Source organism: Anolis carolinensis, unplaced genomic scaffold, assembly GCF_035594765.1.
Source record: "Anolis carolinensis isolate JA03-04 unplaced genomic scaffold, rAnoCar3.1.pri scaffold_11, whole genome shotgun sequence".
NCBI lineage: Eukaryota > Metazoa > Chordata > Lepidosauria > Squamata > Dactyloidae > Anolis > Anolis carolinensis.
The window spans coordinates 19,576,784-19,591,336 of NW_026943822.1; the positions used below are offsets into that span (position 1 = coordinate 19,576,784).

The 14,553-nt window shown below is 41.6% G+C and overlaps 1 protein-coding gene across 3 annotated transcripts in view; it reads left to right on the plus strand.

Moving 5' to 3' along the window:
• Window positions 1-14,187, plus strand: part of bbs4 (Bardet-Biedl syndrome 4) — a 28,335-nt gene extending 14,148 nt beyond the window's left edge. For all 3 annotated transcript variants that reach the window (XM_008123315.3, XM_062963372.1, XM_062963371.1), the window contains 11 exons: window positions 418-490; window positions 2,390-2,443; window positions 5,767-5,894; window positions 7,196-7,250; window positions 8,172-8,240; window positions 9,058-9,210; window positions 9,417-9,588; window positions 11,054-11,123; window positions 12,123-12,261; window positions 12,665-12,866; window positions 13,418-14,187. In XM_008123315.3, coding sequence (XP_008121522.1) covers window positions 418-490; window positions 2,390-2,443; window positions 5,767-5,894; window positions 7,196-7,250; window positions 8,172-8,240; window positions 9,058-9,210; window positions 9,417-9,588; window positions 11,054-11,123; window positions 12,123-12,261; window positions 12,665-12,866; window positions 13,418-13,563 — 1,261 coding nt within the window. In that variant the 3' untranslated portion in view covers window positions 13,564-14,187. The remainder of the gene's footprint in view (window positions 1-417; window positions 491-2,389; window positions 2,444-5,766; window positions 5,895-7,195; window positions 7,251-8,171; window positions 8,241-9,057; window positions 9,211-9,416; window positions 9,589-11,053; window positions 11,124-12,122; window positions 12,262-12,664; window positions 12,867-13,417) is intronic.
• Window positions 14,188-14,553: the final 366 nt, after the last annotated feature.

Consider the following 14,553-nt stretch of genomic DNA (forward strand, 5'->3'; position numbering starts at 1 on the left):
GCTGCTTGAAGGCAACATCCAAAAGCTCATATTCAGTTTTGTACTGCCTTTGAATGCGGAAGTCCCATATTTCCATCATGGCTACTAATTCTGTAGATTGGGCACCAAAAGAATGACCTCTCAACAACAATTTCACTTTGGTTATCACCAGGGAAGCTCTAAGGAGAAAGTGCGCAGATGACAACAGATTTGATCAAGTTGAGATCTCCCCTTCTGTATAGTATGAGTGGAACCCCCCGGATTAGAAAAGCAAGACGAGGGAATATGTACCTCCTTAATAATGCCTTTTTGTTAAGATTAGGTCTTGGGACATACCGTTAGCAGCACAATAGGAATCCATAGACCTCCCTTTGATTTATCTGGCTGATGAACCATAGCTCATTATGCAGTAACATGTGATTTACTTAAAAACTGCAGGTTCCTCCTAGGGAAGCACAAAGCAGCCATTGAAGTGTACAGTGATGCAGCGCAGTACAACCAGAAGGACTGGGTAAGAGCCTATCCTTCCTATTTGTCAGCGGAGTTGATTTTTACAAATGGATGGGTGACTGAGGGCAGATTTTACACAGTCGCTTACTTCTGAATATGAGCAGCTGCCAGTCTTCAGAATGCAGCTCACATAAAAGAAACGGGAATATGAATACCACTGCACGCAAGAACAGCATTGTAATTGGGGAGAAGGTGCTAAGGCAACCGCAGAGATCATTGCTGTTTGTGTCGGTGCACGCTTTGGTTCCAAATAAATGGCTCCCTGTGTGATTGTGGGCCATATAAGTGACCAAGGACGGCCAGCAGCTGCTTGTGTGCAGGGAGAAACTGACACAAACGGACCCTTAATCTCATCAGCAGGCTGGGCCCTTTCTAGGTACAAGCCTATTGCACCGCTCTGCAATGAAATGATACAGGATGAAATATGCAACCTTTTCCCAATGTAAAGCAAAATAGGGGCCAAAGATGGCTTCCCAGTTTAATATGCAGGAAGAAAATCGTATTCCTAGGTACTCTCGTGATGATGCCACTATAGTACGGGCAAAAGATGAGCCACTAGATAGGAAAGACATAGCTACAGAGGCCAAAAGGCATACCTCACAAGCCACAGGCATGTATTTATTAGAGACATTTCTGAGCCCATTCTTTATCTCTCAGAATAACTAACAAAAAATTAAAGATATAGTATAGAGAATTATTTTGAATTTCTAGTCTTGACTTTTTCATGCTTTTGGAAGTCTTTTGCTTGATGAAGAAACCTTGAATACATATATGTCTATACTTCTCTGGGTTTTGAAAGGCTAAGAATTATTGAAATAACAATAAGTGTTGGGTAGAATAAATATAACCCAAGAAGCAAAGGCTTAATGATATAAGAACATAATACATTAGCAATTGGGAAACCAGGCATTGGGAACTTTGAGTCCCTGACATAAGGCATAGTCTTGCTGAATTGATCCGTTGATCACAAAAATGATATTTTGCTCTGTAATAGAGCTTTGTTCCACTTTAAAAAAATCTTTTTTTCTGGATCGGCATAGTTATCTTGCCTGTTTGGATAACAGCGGCAACTATCACCAATAGCAGAGAGGACACAAAACCAATAGATTGCTTTTTTATCAGATCCTTCTCAGTGCTAAATATTGATCTAAAAGGTGGCCCTTCCAGACAGAAAACCACCCTGTGCTAGGAACATTGCAAACTGAGTCAGATGGAGCCAGCTAAACCATAAGCATATAAATAGCTTAAACGACAAAGCAGAGAGACAGACCTGACCATCCTTTGCCAAGTTCAAGAGGGGTCACAGTGTGCGCTGCTTAATATTTTTGACCTAGTTGTTCAGACCACAATTTTGGTTGCTGTGCTTGATCTTCTCCGGTCAATATTTCCAAGGCTTTCAATATTCTTTCCATTGAAAAAGCAATGACTGTACCGCTCAATAAGTCAGGATGAACTCTTCACCCAAATTTTATTTGATCACGTTTTGTGTGCTTTTCCCTTTCTTTAAAAAAGCTGATCAGCAGACTCATTAGCAAAGAGGTTAGAGAGTTCATTTGACCCTTGAAGGAGCTGAGAAATGTCAGCTGTAGGTGAAGTATGGTTCAAATATGAATACCTGTATAAACATGATTCTGTTCTTCAGGCAGGATTTCTAATGTCTCATCTCAAGCTGCTTCCTATACTTTGTTCATTTTAAATTCCAAAACGTAATCTACTTTCTGGATAGCCCTTGTATGATTTCTTTTATACATTGTGTCATTCCTGGATTTGTTGGTCTTCTTGAAAGCACTACTCCTATCCTTTACAATTTGGTTTTACAGAAATCAGTTGGAACAGTGAAATATTCTCCATCCTCTCTTGAATCGTGTGTAATAGTTTCCTTCTGTTCTTTTGTATGTAGGAGATCTGCCACAACCTGGGTGTCTGCTACATGCAGCTGAAGTATTTCAACAAGGTAATACGGGAAGTTCTCTGGCAGGCAGTCAAACTATTTATGTGGCCTGTTGAAGAATCCTCTTTAACTATATAGGACTAGAAAAGTAGCATTCCAATCTTTTGGGGACCTGTGAGCACATCTGGATTTTTTTAAAGGGAACAGGGAAAGAAGAAATGGAATGTGTAGGAAATAAGCCAAGCTTGAGACCATTATTGTATTGGTCTTCAGAATCTTTCGTGCTTATTAGGAGATTCTCTACAATCTCAAACAGAAATTTCCCAAGCTCTGAAAAATAAGAAATTACATAGGTCTCTAATACCTCTCTAGCTAGTAGTCACTAGTCCAGTTTCTTGTGGTTGTAACCAGATACCTTTTAAATTTCTGCAAACATAAGGCATATAATATATTGTATATACTTATAATATTGGTAATAATATTATAATGTAATACAATATTATACTAATAATATAATATTAATTATATATTATATATTAAATGTAATATTACTAATAATATTACCATATAATGATATAGTACAATATAGTAATTTAATGCTTATATTGTGCTATGCTAATAATATATTGTGTGTACATTTGATTTGTAAGCCGCTCTGAGTCCCCTCCGGGGTGAGAAGAGTGGGATATAAATGTAGCAAATAAATAAATATTATATTTGAAGGTCAATCCCAAGCGTATTCAAACACATTCCTGCCACACAGTGGACTTGATGGAATGCTATTCTTTAGAATATGGCAAGAAGAATATAAGAGGGAGGGAACATGACCAATGTAAGCTATGTTTACTTCACCATGAGGATTAAAGTATGGTTGCTGTGTTTCATTTTTGCAGCCAAAACAACAAAGCGTAACGTGGCGCTTTTAAGACTAATTGGTTTTATTTGGTGTAAGTTTTGTGGATCTCAACCCACACATCAAATGAATCCACAGAAGTGTATGCCAAAAAAACCCTTATTTGCAAAGTACAAGACTCTGGTTTTTCTCACACTCGGTGCAGTAAATTCATTCTGTTGGTTCAAACAAACATCTCCAAAAACCTAAGAAGGTTCTTTATTGTGTCTAGAAGTCCAACATTCTCATTTTGATGGTATTTACATTTGAAACAAAGTCTTAGAACATACCGTCTGCTGTCTGACTATAGTCAGCAGAGTTTTTGACATTGACATGAACCTCTGCAGTCTCAGTGAGTTATGTAGCCAGCTCCCTTATCTTTAGGATTTAAAAACTTTTATGGATGATGAAGCTGACTGTTGCGTGAAGTTCTCTCAGTAATTGTGCCATATCTGCTAAGAATATCCTTGACATTTTCTGCCTTTGGTGGAAGTCCTGTGCCCCTCTGGATGTTACTGAACTTCCAGCCTTCCTCGCCCTGGGGATGATGGGAGATGCAGGTCAATAACAACAGAGGCGCGGCATTGAGAGACAGCATTCTTAGCAAGGTGCTGCAATCCGAACCATGCCAACCAGAGAAATGGCCTTGTATCCACATACATTTGCATGACATAATCCTTGATTTTAAGCAGAAGGTTATTTAAGTGTTTTGATGTGCCATTTGTCTAAAACACCTCCACCCAAATACTGCTGAATTCACCACCTTCCTTCAAACGGCCTGTGTGTGCTGCCCTAGCACTGAGTCATCTGGGCCTATAAAATATAATGAAGCCTACAAAGCATGTTGGCATTTTCACTGTTTAGTTATGAATACCCCATGCTGCATAATTCTTCTTTTAACTTTGTCAGCATCTCTCTCCTTTAATGTGTTTGGGAGGGGGGAGAAAGCCCTGCAACCTTTCATTCCTGTCCCAACCGACTGAGCCCTGGGGAGGAAAGGAGACCACTGAAATCGATGCCTCTCTCGTTGGAGGGGATTAGCGATGGGCCCAGGAGGAGCACTTCTGCTCCTTTGTGCAGTTCGGCCTCAGTGCTGGGCTAAGCGTTTTCCGGAGCGATGAGCTGTGAAAGCCTTGCTTACCTCCAGCCTTCTTCCCAGTCCTCCACAAAGCTGCCAATTCTGACATCCAGGTTTCTTGACACCAGGATCCAACCCAAACAAAGGCAGTTCTTGCTTCAAAGCAGAGCCCACTTGGGCCCAAATCAGAGAAGGCATCCAATACAGAAAAAGAAACTTCCTGCAAGGGATAGGAGGAAGGAAAAAGAGGGCCAGGGTCTGCCTAAGAGCTCTGTAGAAACAGTAATTCTTTTTATATGTATGAAGAAAGGATAAAGAACCCACATCCCTCCCCTTGGGGCCAAGGGCTTGAAACAAGCCCCGAAGGATTCCCATCAGTACAGGAAAAGAAAGGAACAAACAGGCAAGCGATGTTTTGAAAGCCCCAGGCGGATACAATTACTGGGAAAAAGACTGTTGCTGGGGCTGCTGTTCCTAACCATTCACAGGGCCTGAGATGATAATGATAATGATAATGATAATGATAATAATAATAATAATAATAATAATAATACAGTAGAGTCTCGCTTATCCAATGCAAACGGGCCGGCAGAACGTTGGATAAGCTAATATGTTGGATAATAAGGAGAGACTAAGGAAAAGCCTATTAAACATCAAATTAGGTTATGATTTTACAAATTAAGCACCAAAACATCATGTTATACAACAAATTTGACAGAAAAAGTAGTTCAATACACAGTAATGCTATGTAGTAATTACTGTATTTACGAATTTAGCACCAAAATATCACGATGTATTGAAAACATTGACTACAAAAATGCGTTGGATAATCCAGAACGTTGGATAAGCGAGTGTTGGATAAGTGAGACTCTACTGTAATACATTTATTTTTGTATGCTGCCTCCATCTCCCCAGCAGAGGACTCGGGGCGGCTCGCACAGGGAACAAGCCCAATATAATCATAAAATCATAAAATAAAAATTAGACATCAGACAACACAATTTAAAAACAATTTAAACAAGTCATAGTTAAAATAGACATAGTTAAAATGTTAAACAATCATCCAGGCATTAAAGGTCCAATATAGGATAACGTCTGCTTGGCATGTTGAACAAGGAGGGGCAGGCAAGGAAATGAAGGGGAGCGGACCCTTGCATGATAACATTGCTGGGTTCTGTCCACTTAAAAGAAGTACCATTCACATTTGGAAAGCCCCTTTTTTGCCTTTCGGAATAGACAAGTATCTAGAGAGAAATAATCTGACACTCTCTTGGGGTGTATTTGTGGAAGGGAGGGCACAAAACGAAGGCGCTTCTGCCAGATAAGGATTATGCTGCAGCAAATGAAGTCTCCAGATTATGAACACCGATACCAACCTGTCCATTTTCTGAAACCAATTCTCTGTGCTCTGTCCAGGCAAAAGATCAGCTCAACAATGCCCTGCAGCTCAACCGCCATGACCTGACATACATGATGCTGGGAAAAATCTACTTGTTGGAGGGGAATAAGGACAAAGCCATTGAAGTCTACAGGAAAGCAGTCGAGTAAGACCCTTTTCTTTTGCTGAGAGGGGAAGAGATCTTGTGTGCAGCAATTGAGCCCACTGTACGGAGATGAGAAGCATTGGGAAAACCTCTCTTGCTCCTCCCATCATGGGTATTGTTTGTTTTATTCCATTTATGCCTTGCATTTCTCCCACCATTGGATTCATGGCAGTATTATTACTTGCTTAAATGTTAAAAGCAGTAGGTAAAGGTAAAGGTTTTCCCCTGACATTAGGTCTAGTGTGTCCGACTCTGGGGGTTGGTGCTCATCTCAATTTCTAAGCCCAAGAGCTGGCGTTGTCCATAGACACCTCCAAGGTCATGTGGCCGGCATGACTGCATGGAGCGCCATTACCTTCCTGCCAGGGAAGTAGGACCTATTGATCTACTCACATTTGCATGTTTTGAAACTGCTAGGTTGGCAGAAGCTGAGGATAACAGCAGGAGCTCACCCCACTCCCCTTTTTGGTTGGCAAGTTCAGCAGCTCAGCGGTTTAAACCGCTGCACGGGGGGGGGGGGGGGGGGGTCCTTAAAAAGCAGTACATACTACAGTAGAGTCTCACTTATCCAAGCTAAACGGGCTGGCAGAACCTTGGATAAGCGAATATGTTGGATAATAAGGAGGGATTAAGGAAAAGCCTATTAAACATCAAATTAGGTCATGATTTTACAAATTAAGCACCAAAACTTCATGTTATACAACAAATTTGACAGAAAAAGTAGTTCAATACGCAGTCATGTTATGTTGTAATTACTGTATTTACGAATTTAGCACCAAAATATCATGATATATTGAAAACATTGACTACAAAAATGCCTTGGATAATCCAGAACCTTGGATAAGTGAGTCTTGGATAAGTGAGACTCTACTGTACTAAAACCAGATTCAGCCTGACTAACTAGTAGAAAAGAGGCCAGGGATGGGCAATGGAATATTGCAGAAATAAATGTATTTCTAACTGAGATGTCCCCTTGCCTGGGGCAAAATACTTTGCATAAGGTTCTGCTCAAGTCACACTTTGGCACAAACATGTGTTTGAATCTGCATGGCCAGGATCAATCCATCTGCTAAATGGGATGGATGCTGCTTTGGGGTTACTGTTTAAAAACAGCCAAATGTACATTTTTCAGTACATTTTCTTGTGGAGTTGCTGTTGTCTTTCCTTCTTTCGGCCACAACATATTGTCTTGGGTTGTTTTTGGCCAGATGAATGCAATGCTTTATAATGCTGCTTTGGATGTACACTTGTACCTGGAGTCTTTATATACTAGGCTCTCTTTTCATATGTATATATTCCAGGTTCTCTCCAGAAAACACAGAGCTGCTTACCACCTTGGGCTTGCTGTACCTGGAGGTAGGGGAGTTGATTCATTGCTGTGTGTGATATTTCGCCGTTTAGGAGCTCAAATCCCATCAGGAGAATCAATAGCTAGGCATAGTCAAACTTGGTCTCTCCAGGTGTTTTGGACTTCAACTCCCACCATTCCTAACAGCCTCAGGCCCCTTCCTTTTCCCCCACAGCCGCTTAAGCTTTATCCCACCCTGAACATTCCACAGATATATAAACTCCACTTGCCTAGTTTCCAACAGACCTCACAACCTCTGAGGATGCCTGCCATAGATGTGGGCAAAACGTCAGGAGAGAATGCTTCTGGAACATGGCCATACAGCCTGGAAAACTCACAGCAACCCAATGTCTCCCCTTCTCGGGGCCCTTCAACACAGCTATATAACCCAGAATATCTAGGCAGAAAATCCCACTGAATCTTTGAACTGGGTCCACACTGCCATATATTACAGTTCAAAGCAGATAATGTGGGATTTTATTCAGTTGCGTGGAAGGGAATGTTATGCAGCTATTAAGATGTGAGCCCAAGTTCCACTCACTCACTTCAGAGACCTTTGAGAAGAAAGGCCAAGAGTCACCAGGGTAAAGAAAGTGGAAATATGGCCAGCTCATGTGACAGTGTCTTCTGCTGATCCTCAGGAAATGTGAAATGTGTATAACTCACATTCTAGTTCTGCTTTTATAAAAACCAGAGGGACCAGCGGGTCACTGTTGCCAGGTAGCTGTAATCTTTGATGCTGCGGGGAGTTTGGAAACATTAGTAGCCCTGCCATCTGGGGAACTGTAGGAGCTGTAGTCCAAATACTTACATTTCCCGAGCTCCACTAGCGGGAGCATATCATGGGAAACAGCTCTGTTTTTCGTATAATGTGATAAATTTGTTGTACATTATTTTTCTCTTGATCCCCTCTTTTGGTCTTTGCTTAGCGCGAGGATTATCAGAAAGCCTTTGAGCATCTTGGGAACGCGCTCACATATGATCCCAGCAACTATAAGGTACTTTGAAGAATACTGCATTGTTAATTGAAAGAGAGAGAGAAAATCTGCTAACCTGAGCTGTTTGAAAGTCAGTAAAGTGCGACTCCTGAGTCTGCAGGGGATACATTCCTGAAAAAACATGGCTAATAGTAAATCCTACTGAACTGTAGAACTTCTGCCGCAAGAATGCTGTAGTCATGTTGCAGAACCTTGAAAATGCCTAGATAGGACATACTTTGTTTGATGTGGATAAATGTTTATGTTTGGAAATGGCAACCAAAATAAACAATAATAACTTGTTAGAAAGTAGTGAAATACAGTAGAGTCTCACTTATTCAAGCTAAATGGGCCGGCAGAAGCTTGGATAAGCGAATATCTTGGATAATAAGGAGGGATTAAGGGAAAGCCTATTAAACATCAAATTAGGTTATGATTTTACAAATTAAGCACCAAAAGATCATGTTTTACAACAGATTTGACAGAAAAAGCAGTTCAATATGCAGTAATGTTATGTTGTAATTATTGTATTTACGAATTTAGCACCAAAATATCACAATATATTGAAAACATTGACTACAAAAATGGCTTGGATAATCCAGAAACTTGGATAAGCGAGGCTTGGATAAGTGAGACTCTACTGTATTATAAATCACTTACGGTATATCATCTGGGTTCTTTCCTTGTTCTTCATGGAGATGTCTCCAACTTTGCAAGGTTCTTCAGCCGCAGCAAATTGTTTCTCCATTTCGTGTTTTGAAAATGTGTTTACCTTGTAAATTTACTTTATTCCAGGTAGCAAATCAGCTAAAAGTGAATTGTTTCTTTGTTCTTAAAGGCCATCTTGGCAGCCGGTAGCATGATGCAGACGCATGGAGACTTCGACGTGGCCCTCACCAAGTACCGGGTGGTGGCTTGTGCGGTGCCCGAAAGCCCCCCACTCTGGAACAACATCGGAATGTGCTTCTTTGGCAAAAAGAAATATGTTGCGGTATGTGTGCATGAGCGCTTGATGTCCTTTGCCTGATATTCACATCTTTTTGGCCAGGAATGATTGTGTTGGACGTATTTGTTCTTCCCAACCCACTCCTTTCTCCAGGCCCCACTGTTATTTGGAAGGTGCGCTGCAGTTATATCCTTAGCTCTATTCCTGAGGCTGGCCTCTCTTTGCCTGAGCAGAGCTCTGTTTTCTTGCAGGCCATCAGCTGCCTGAAACGGGCCAACTACCTCGCGCCCTTTGACTGGAAGATCCTGTACAACCTTGGGCTGGTCCACCTGACTATGCAGCAATACGCCTCCGCTTTCCACTTTGTCAGTGCAGCCGTCCACCTCCAGCCAAAGTTTGCAGAACTCTACATGTTGTTAGCAGGTACACTAACACTTTTGCCTAGTGACTGCCATGAAGATAGGGCTAATAATTGGCAGCAAAGGTTGTCTCCCTCGCTGAGATAACCAGAATTGATTTTTGCAGGATTTTAGGCGTATAGAATTCTTGACATTAATGATACAGCTCTTACCTGGAAGATTCCATACAAGTTATTATTTATTTATTTATTTATTTACTTTCTACATTTATGTCCCTCTCTTCTCACCCCGAAGGGAACTCGGAGCGGCTTACAAATCAAATGTACATACAATATATTATTAGCATAGCACAATATAAGCATTAAATTACTATATTTTACTATATCATTATATGGTAATATTATTAGTAATATTACATTTAATATATAAAGGTAAAGGTAAAGGTTTCCCCTGACGTTAAGTCCAGTCGTTGGTGCTCATCTCCATTTCTAAGCCGAAGAGCCAGCGTTGTCCATAGACATCTCCAAGGTCATGGGGCCGGCATGACTTCATGGAGTGCCGTTACCTTCCCGCCGGAGCAGTACCTATTGATCTACTCACATTGGCATGTTTTTGAACTGCTAGATTGGCAGGAGCTGGAGCTAACAGCGGCCGCTTACGCCGCTCGAACCTGGGACCTTTCGGTCTCCAGCTCAGTGCTTTAACGCACTTTGCCACTGGGGTGAAATATATACATATATATAAATAGTAAAATATATTACTATTTTATTGGTTATGTATTTGGGTCTGTGACTTGCTAGCACTGCAATAATCTGTTTATTGAAGGCGGCTTTGGCTTCTCATAAAAAGAACAACACGAATGGAGTTCCTTTTAGCTCGATCTAGGCTTCCTATCTTGATTGGCAGACTTATTCAAGTTACATCATTGGTCCGTATAACCCAATATGATCTGCTAGGGTGGCTGGATGGTCATCTCTTGGGAGTGCTTTAATCGTGTCTACTTGCATGGCAGGGGGTTGGATTGGATGGCCCTTTGGGGATCTCTTAACTTCATGATCCTATGATTCTGTGGCTCTCAATCTTCACCCATTGAGAAGTTTTGGACTTCAAACACAGAATCCAGAACCATTGGCTATGCTATGTGGGGCTTCTAGTTGAAACCCCAAACATCTGGAGTGTTCAAGATTGAGAACTTCTGGAACTACTCTACTTGACAGTGGGTCCTAATATCTCAGGTTAAACATCTTCCCCATCGCCCACTGACCAGGTAATATTATTAGTAATATTACAGTTGGAGATGGCAGTGATTGAACCTGAGACCTTCTGTCGGAAAGACCCGTGTTCTGCTATTGAGCTTTGGCTCTTCATCTACTGTTGTTTCTTGCTTTTGAGAATATCTCTTATCTCAAGGAGGGCTTTGTATATTCCTATCAGAGCTCCACTTAATGCATTGTAGCGCTTAAGAGGCGGACCCTTGAGATGAGGCTTTTAATTATTTAATCATTTCCATTCTTCTTTTCCTAATGCAGTTGCTTTGACAAATCTTGAAGATGGCGAGAATGCCAAACTAGCCTATCAAAAAGCTTCAGCACTGGACACGTACGTTTTTTTGGGGGGGGCGGGGTGTTATTTATTTGAGGCGTTGCAAGGACAGTCTTTTGTAACCTCGGACTGAGCTTTAAGGCTGAATACCAGTGTGAGTAAGATGAGAGCTAGGATAGTACTTTTCACATGTATTTTACTTGAATGACAGAGTACAATTTACACTTGCATGGAACAGGACATGCAAGACTCAGAAGCTGGCTGTTTGCAATGTCCAGGACTCTGCCAAATTCAGGATGCTTTGCCCTCCCTAGTAAAATATTCCCAGGCTATAATTCAGTACTTCATGTACCTTCAGTGCAAAGAGTGTGGTATGAGTTTCAAAACTAGCTAGAAATTTCTTGAGGTTGGAAAAAACAGGTGTTGAAAGACAGAAAGTGGTAAATTACCACACAAGAACCTAGACATGTTTATGCAGTGGCCATGGAGGTAATTTACTTAAGACTTACTATCCTCCTGATGCAAGCTGCTAAGCTCTAAGGGCATTGCATGGTGTCTGTCACTTCACAAGTTGAGGATGCAGCCTGCAGTGCAGGGCCCACGATGCTCATAAAAAGCAACTTTTTCACTAAGAAAAGCACCAGTTTTTCTTGGCCCTCTAGCTTTGGAGATAAATTTGAAATGGGAAATTTATCATCGGCAGAAAGCCTCTGATCTTAGAGATTATCTGGAAGATACTTTGCAGATTACACACTATGTAGCTTCACTGCCAGCTCTCCACATGTGCATGGTCTTTCATCTATTTTCAACTTATTTTGTATGCTGTGTTGCATTCAATCCTAAATGAATGGGATTTGGCTTTCTTGTTTGCGGAATCCTAATTATCGTAGGCTAGGTTCCAAGGCAGCTCTGCAGTGGGGTCCCACATGTGTTCCTGCCCACAGTATTTGGTGGCAACTTGACCTTGTAAATTCATTTCTCTTGAGACCAGTGCCATTTATATTACCTTTGGCTTGATCCTGTTCATTCGTATTTTCCGTCTCTTTGGGATTTTAGGTGCAACCCTCTGATAAATCTCAACTATGCCATCCTCCTCTGTAACCAAGGGGACAAGAAGGAGGCAATTCTTCAGTACTATGAGATGAAAAAAAAGGTCCAGGCATCAAAGGAGGGCACGGTAGAGTTTGATCCTGAGGTATGTTGGTATAAAGGGCTGATCACACAGCTAGGTAGGTGTATCAGGTTCAGCTTCATGCCTGGGGGAAAGTCAGGTTCAATCAGAAAAGTGATCGACAAGAACAGTGATGTTCATGTTGCCGAAGTCCGCTTGGACTGGTGAAATGTGCTTGGGATTCTTCCTTTATCCTTTATGTGTTGCTCTAAAGTGCTAGAACACCTACTCAGGTTGTTGTCGTCTTCTCGGGCTTCTTAGGGCAATGGGCCTAGGTTAGCATTTTTCTGAATGCCAAGAGCAGGTGTCCACACATGCTCTGAATCCCCCTTCACTTCTTTTGGAACCAGAGAATTTTGGTAGTAAGGAAATGCTATAGAACTCAACAGATATTCCATTTTCTTCCTCCTCCTTTCTCATTTGGCAGATGGTGGATGTAGCCCAGAGACTGGGGGCTGCTTTGCAGCTCGGAGAGGTTGCGGTGTGGACTAAACCTTCAAAAGACTCCAAATCGAAGCCACGGGGGACTGCCTCTGGAAAATCTTCCAGTGCACAGCCTTTGGGCTCCAACCAAGCCCTGGGACAGGCTATGTCTTCTGCTGCTGGGTACGCAAAGACCATGATCCAAGGTATGCCGGTCTGTACTACAGCTCTGTATGGCCAAAGTAAAGCTAATTTCTTCATTATCTGAATGTTAAGAGAAATTCAGACAACTGGGAACTGTGCTGTAGCATCTGAAGAGGCTGGTGCTTTGCCTCTATGTAATCTCATGGTCAGGGGGTCTACTTTAAAAGGTGAAGCAACTTGGCCTGAGTCACAGAACGCTTCCTCAAAAAATGCCAAGTTATATAAAAAGAGTGGATCTGAATCTCCTACTGTAAAGTAGTTGGTAATTGAGGTGACTGGAAGAATAAATCTAGGTTTTCAGAATTCGTTCTGCTTTTCACAGAACTACAAGCACAGCCATTAGGGTGTCCCTGGGTAATAAATAAATAAACTGAAAGCTGTGACATCTTTCATTTTAGAAAAAGCTATCTACTGCATGCTAATCATACAGGAAGCAGTGTAGAAATTCTCAAGTGAGCAGATCTCAAATATTTCACCACTTGTCTCTTAAGGCAGAAGCTCTTTGCTGTTTGAACATCTTATTTCAGGATTTCTACTTATGCTTTTCCTTCAGGTTCTGGAAATTCGACTCAAACGGCCAAAGTTCCCTCCCTGCCACTGGAGCCTAAGCCCAACTCAGAGCCCGATCCTGAGGAAGACATAGAAGAGTCGGAGCAAAGTGAGCCAAGCCAGGCAGCAGGCCAAGGCAAGAACTCTTGAAGCCTCAGTAGCCTCTAGAGTTGCACAGCCCTCTCGCCAGCTAGGCTTCTTAGGCACCAAGTCAGATGTAGAAATAGCATCCCACAAACCTTGCTCTAGTGCAAGGTGGAGTGAGCCAGTCCTCCTGTCCCTCCAAACAGAACCATTGGGGATTGTATGTGAAGCCTACTTTATTCAGCATGCCATGCACATGTACTTTCAAGATGCCATCAATATTAGAGAGGTCTTTTTTGAAGAAGACCTCTCTTTCTGCATCTAGAGAAGACCTTGGGTTATAATCTTGTGTGCTACAGATGAGAGACTGCATACTTCTCAGGCGGATCCAACTAACCTTTTCATAATTCATCTGAATTGCCAGACAGATGTTAATGACTGGAGGCCAGTATGAGACAGCTGTTGTAACCCTCAAAGCAATGACTTGTTCAGCACTGTCCAATTTGGATTTGATCCAGCTGCAAATATTTTTGCAGTAGTCCCACGTTTTCTGCTGTTACTTTGTACATTTACAGGGATTTAGCTGGGTGATTCAGATAGCTTCCTAATGGAAAGATGTAGCAATTCAACAGAAGAGAACTCCTTTGAATATTGGAGGAGCTTTTATACCAATAAAATATTTAAGAAATAGATGGTAAGATCTTCTACATTTTACTTCCCTGATGTGGTACTGAATTCTTTTACAGTGTGAATTGAGGAGGAATAGTTCTTGTAAATGTTGGGGTTTTTCTGTTTCGGAACATCACACCTTGTAGAGAATGTTTCTATGCCTGCATTCAATCAAGTCCCATCTATGTACCCATCTATATATGTGCCTACATATCTATCTGGAAGAACCTGGAGACAACATTGGGCCATTGGGTTCCCCTGGGGGAGATGAGTGGTATACAAATTAAATAAATAAATACATTGTTGCATAGTGCCAAATGCAACAATGGTCCAACTTGGTGTAAGACATCTAGCTTCTCATGGATCTAAAATCATAACTTTAGAAAG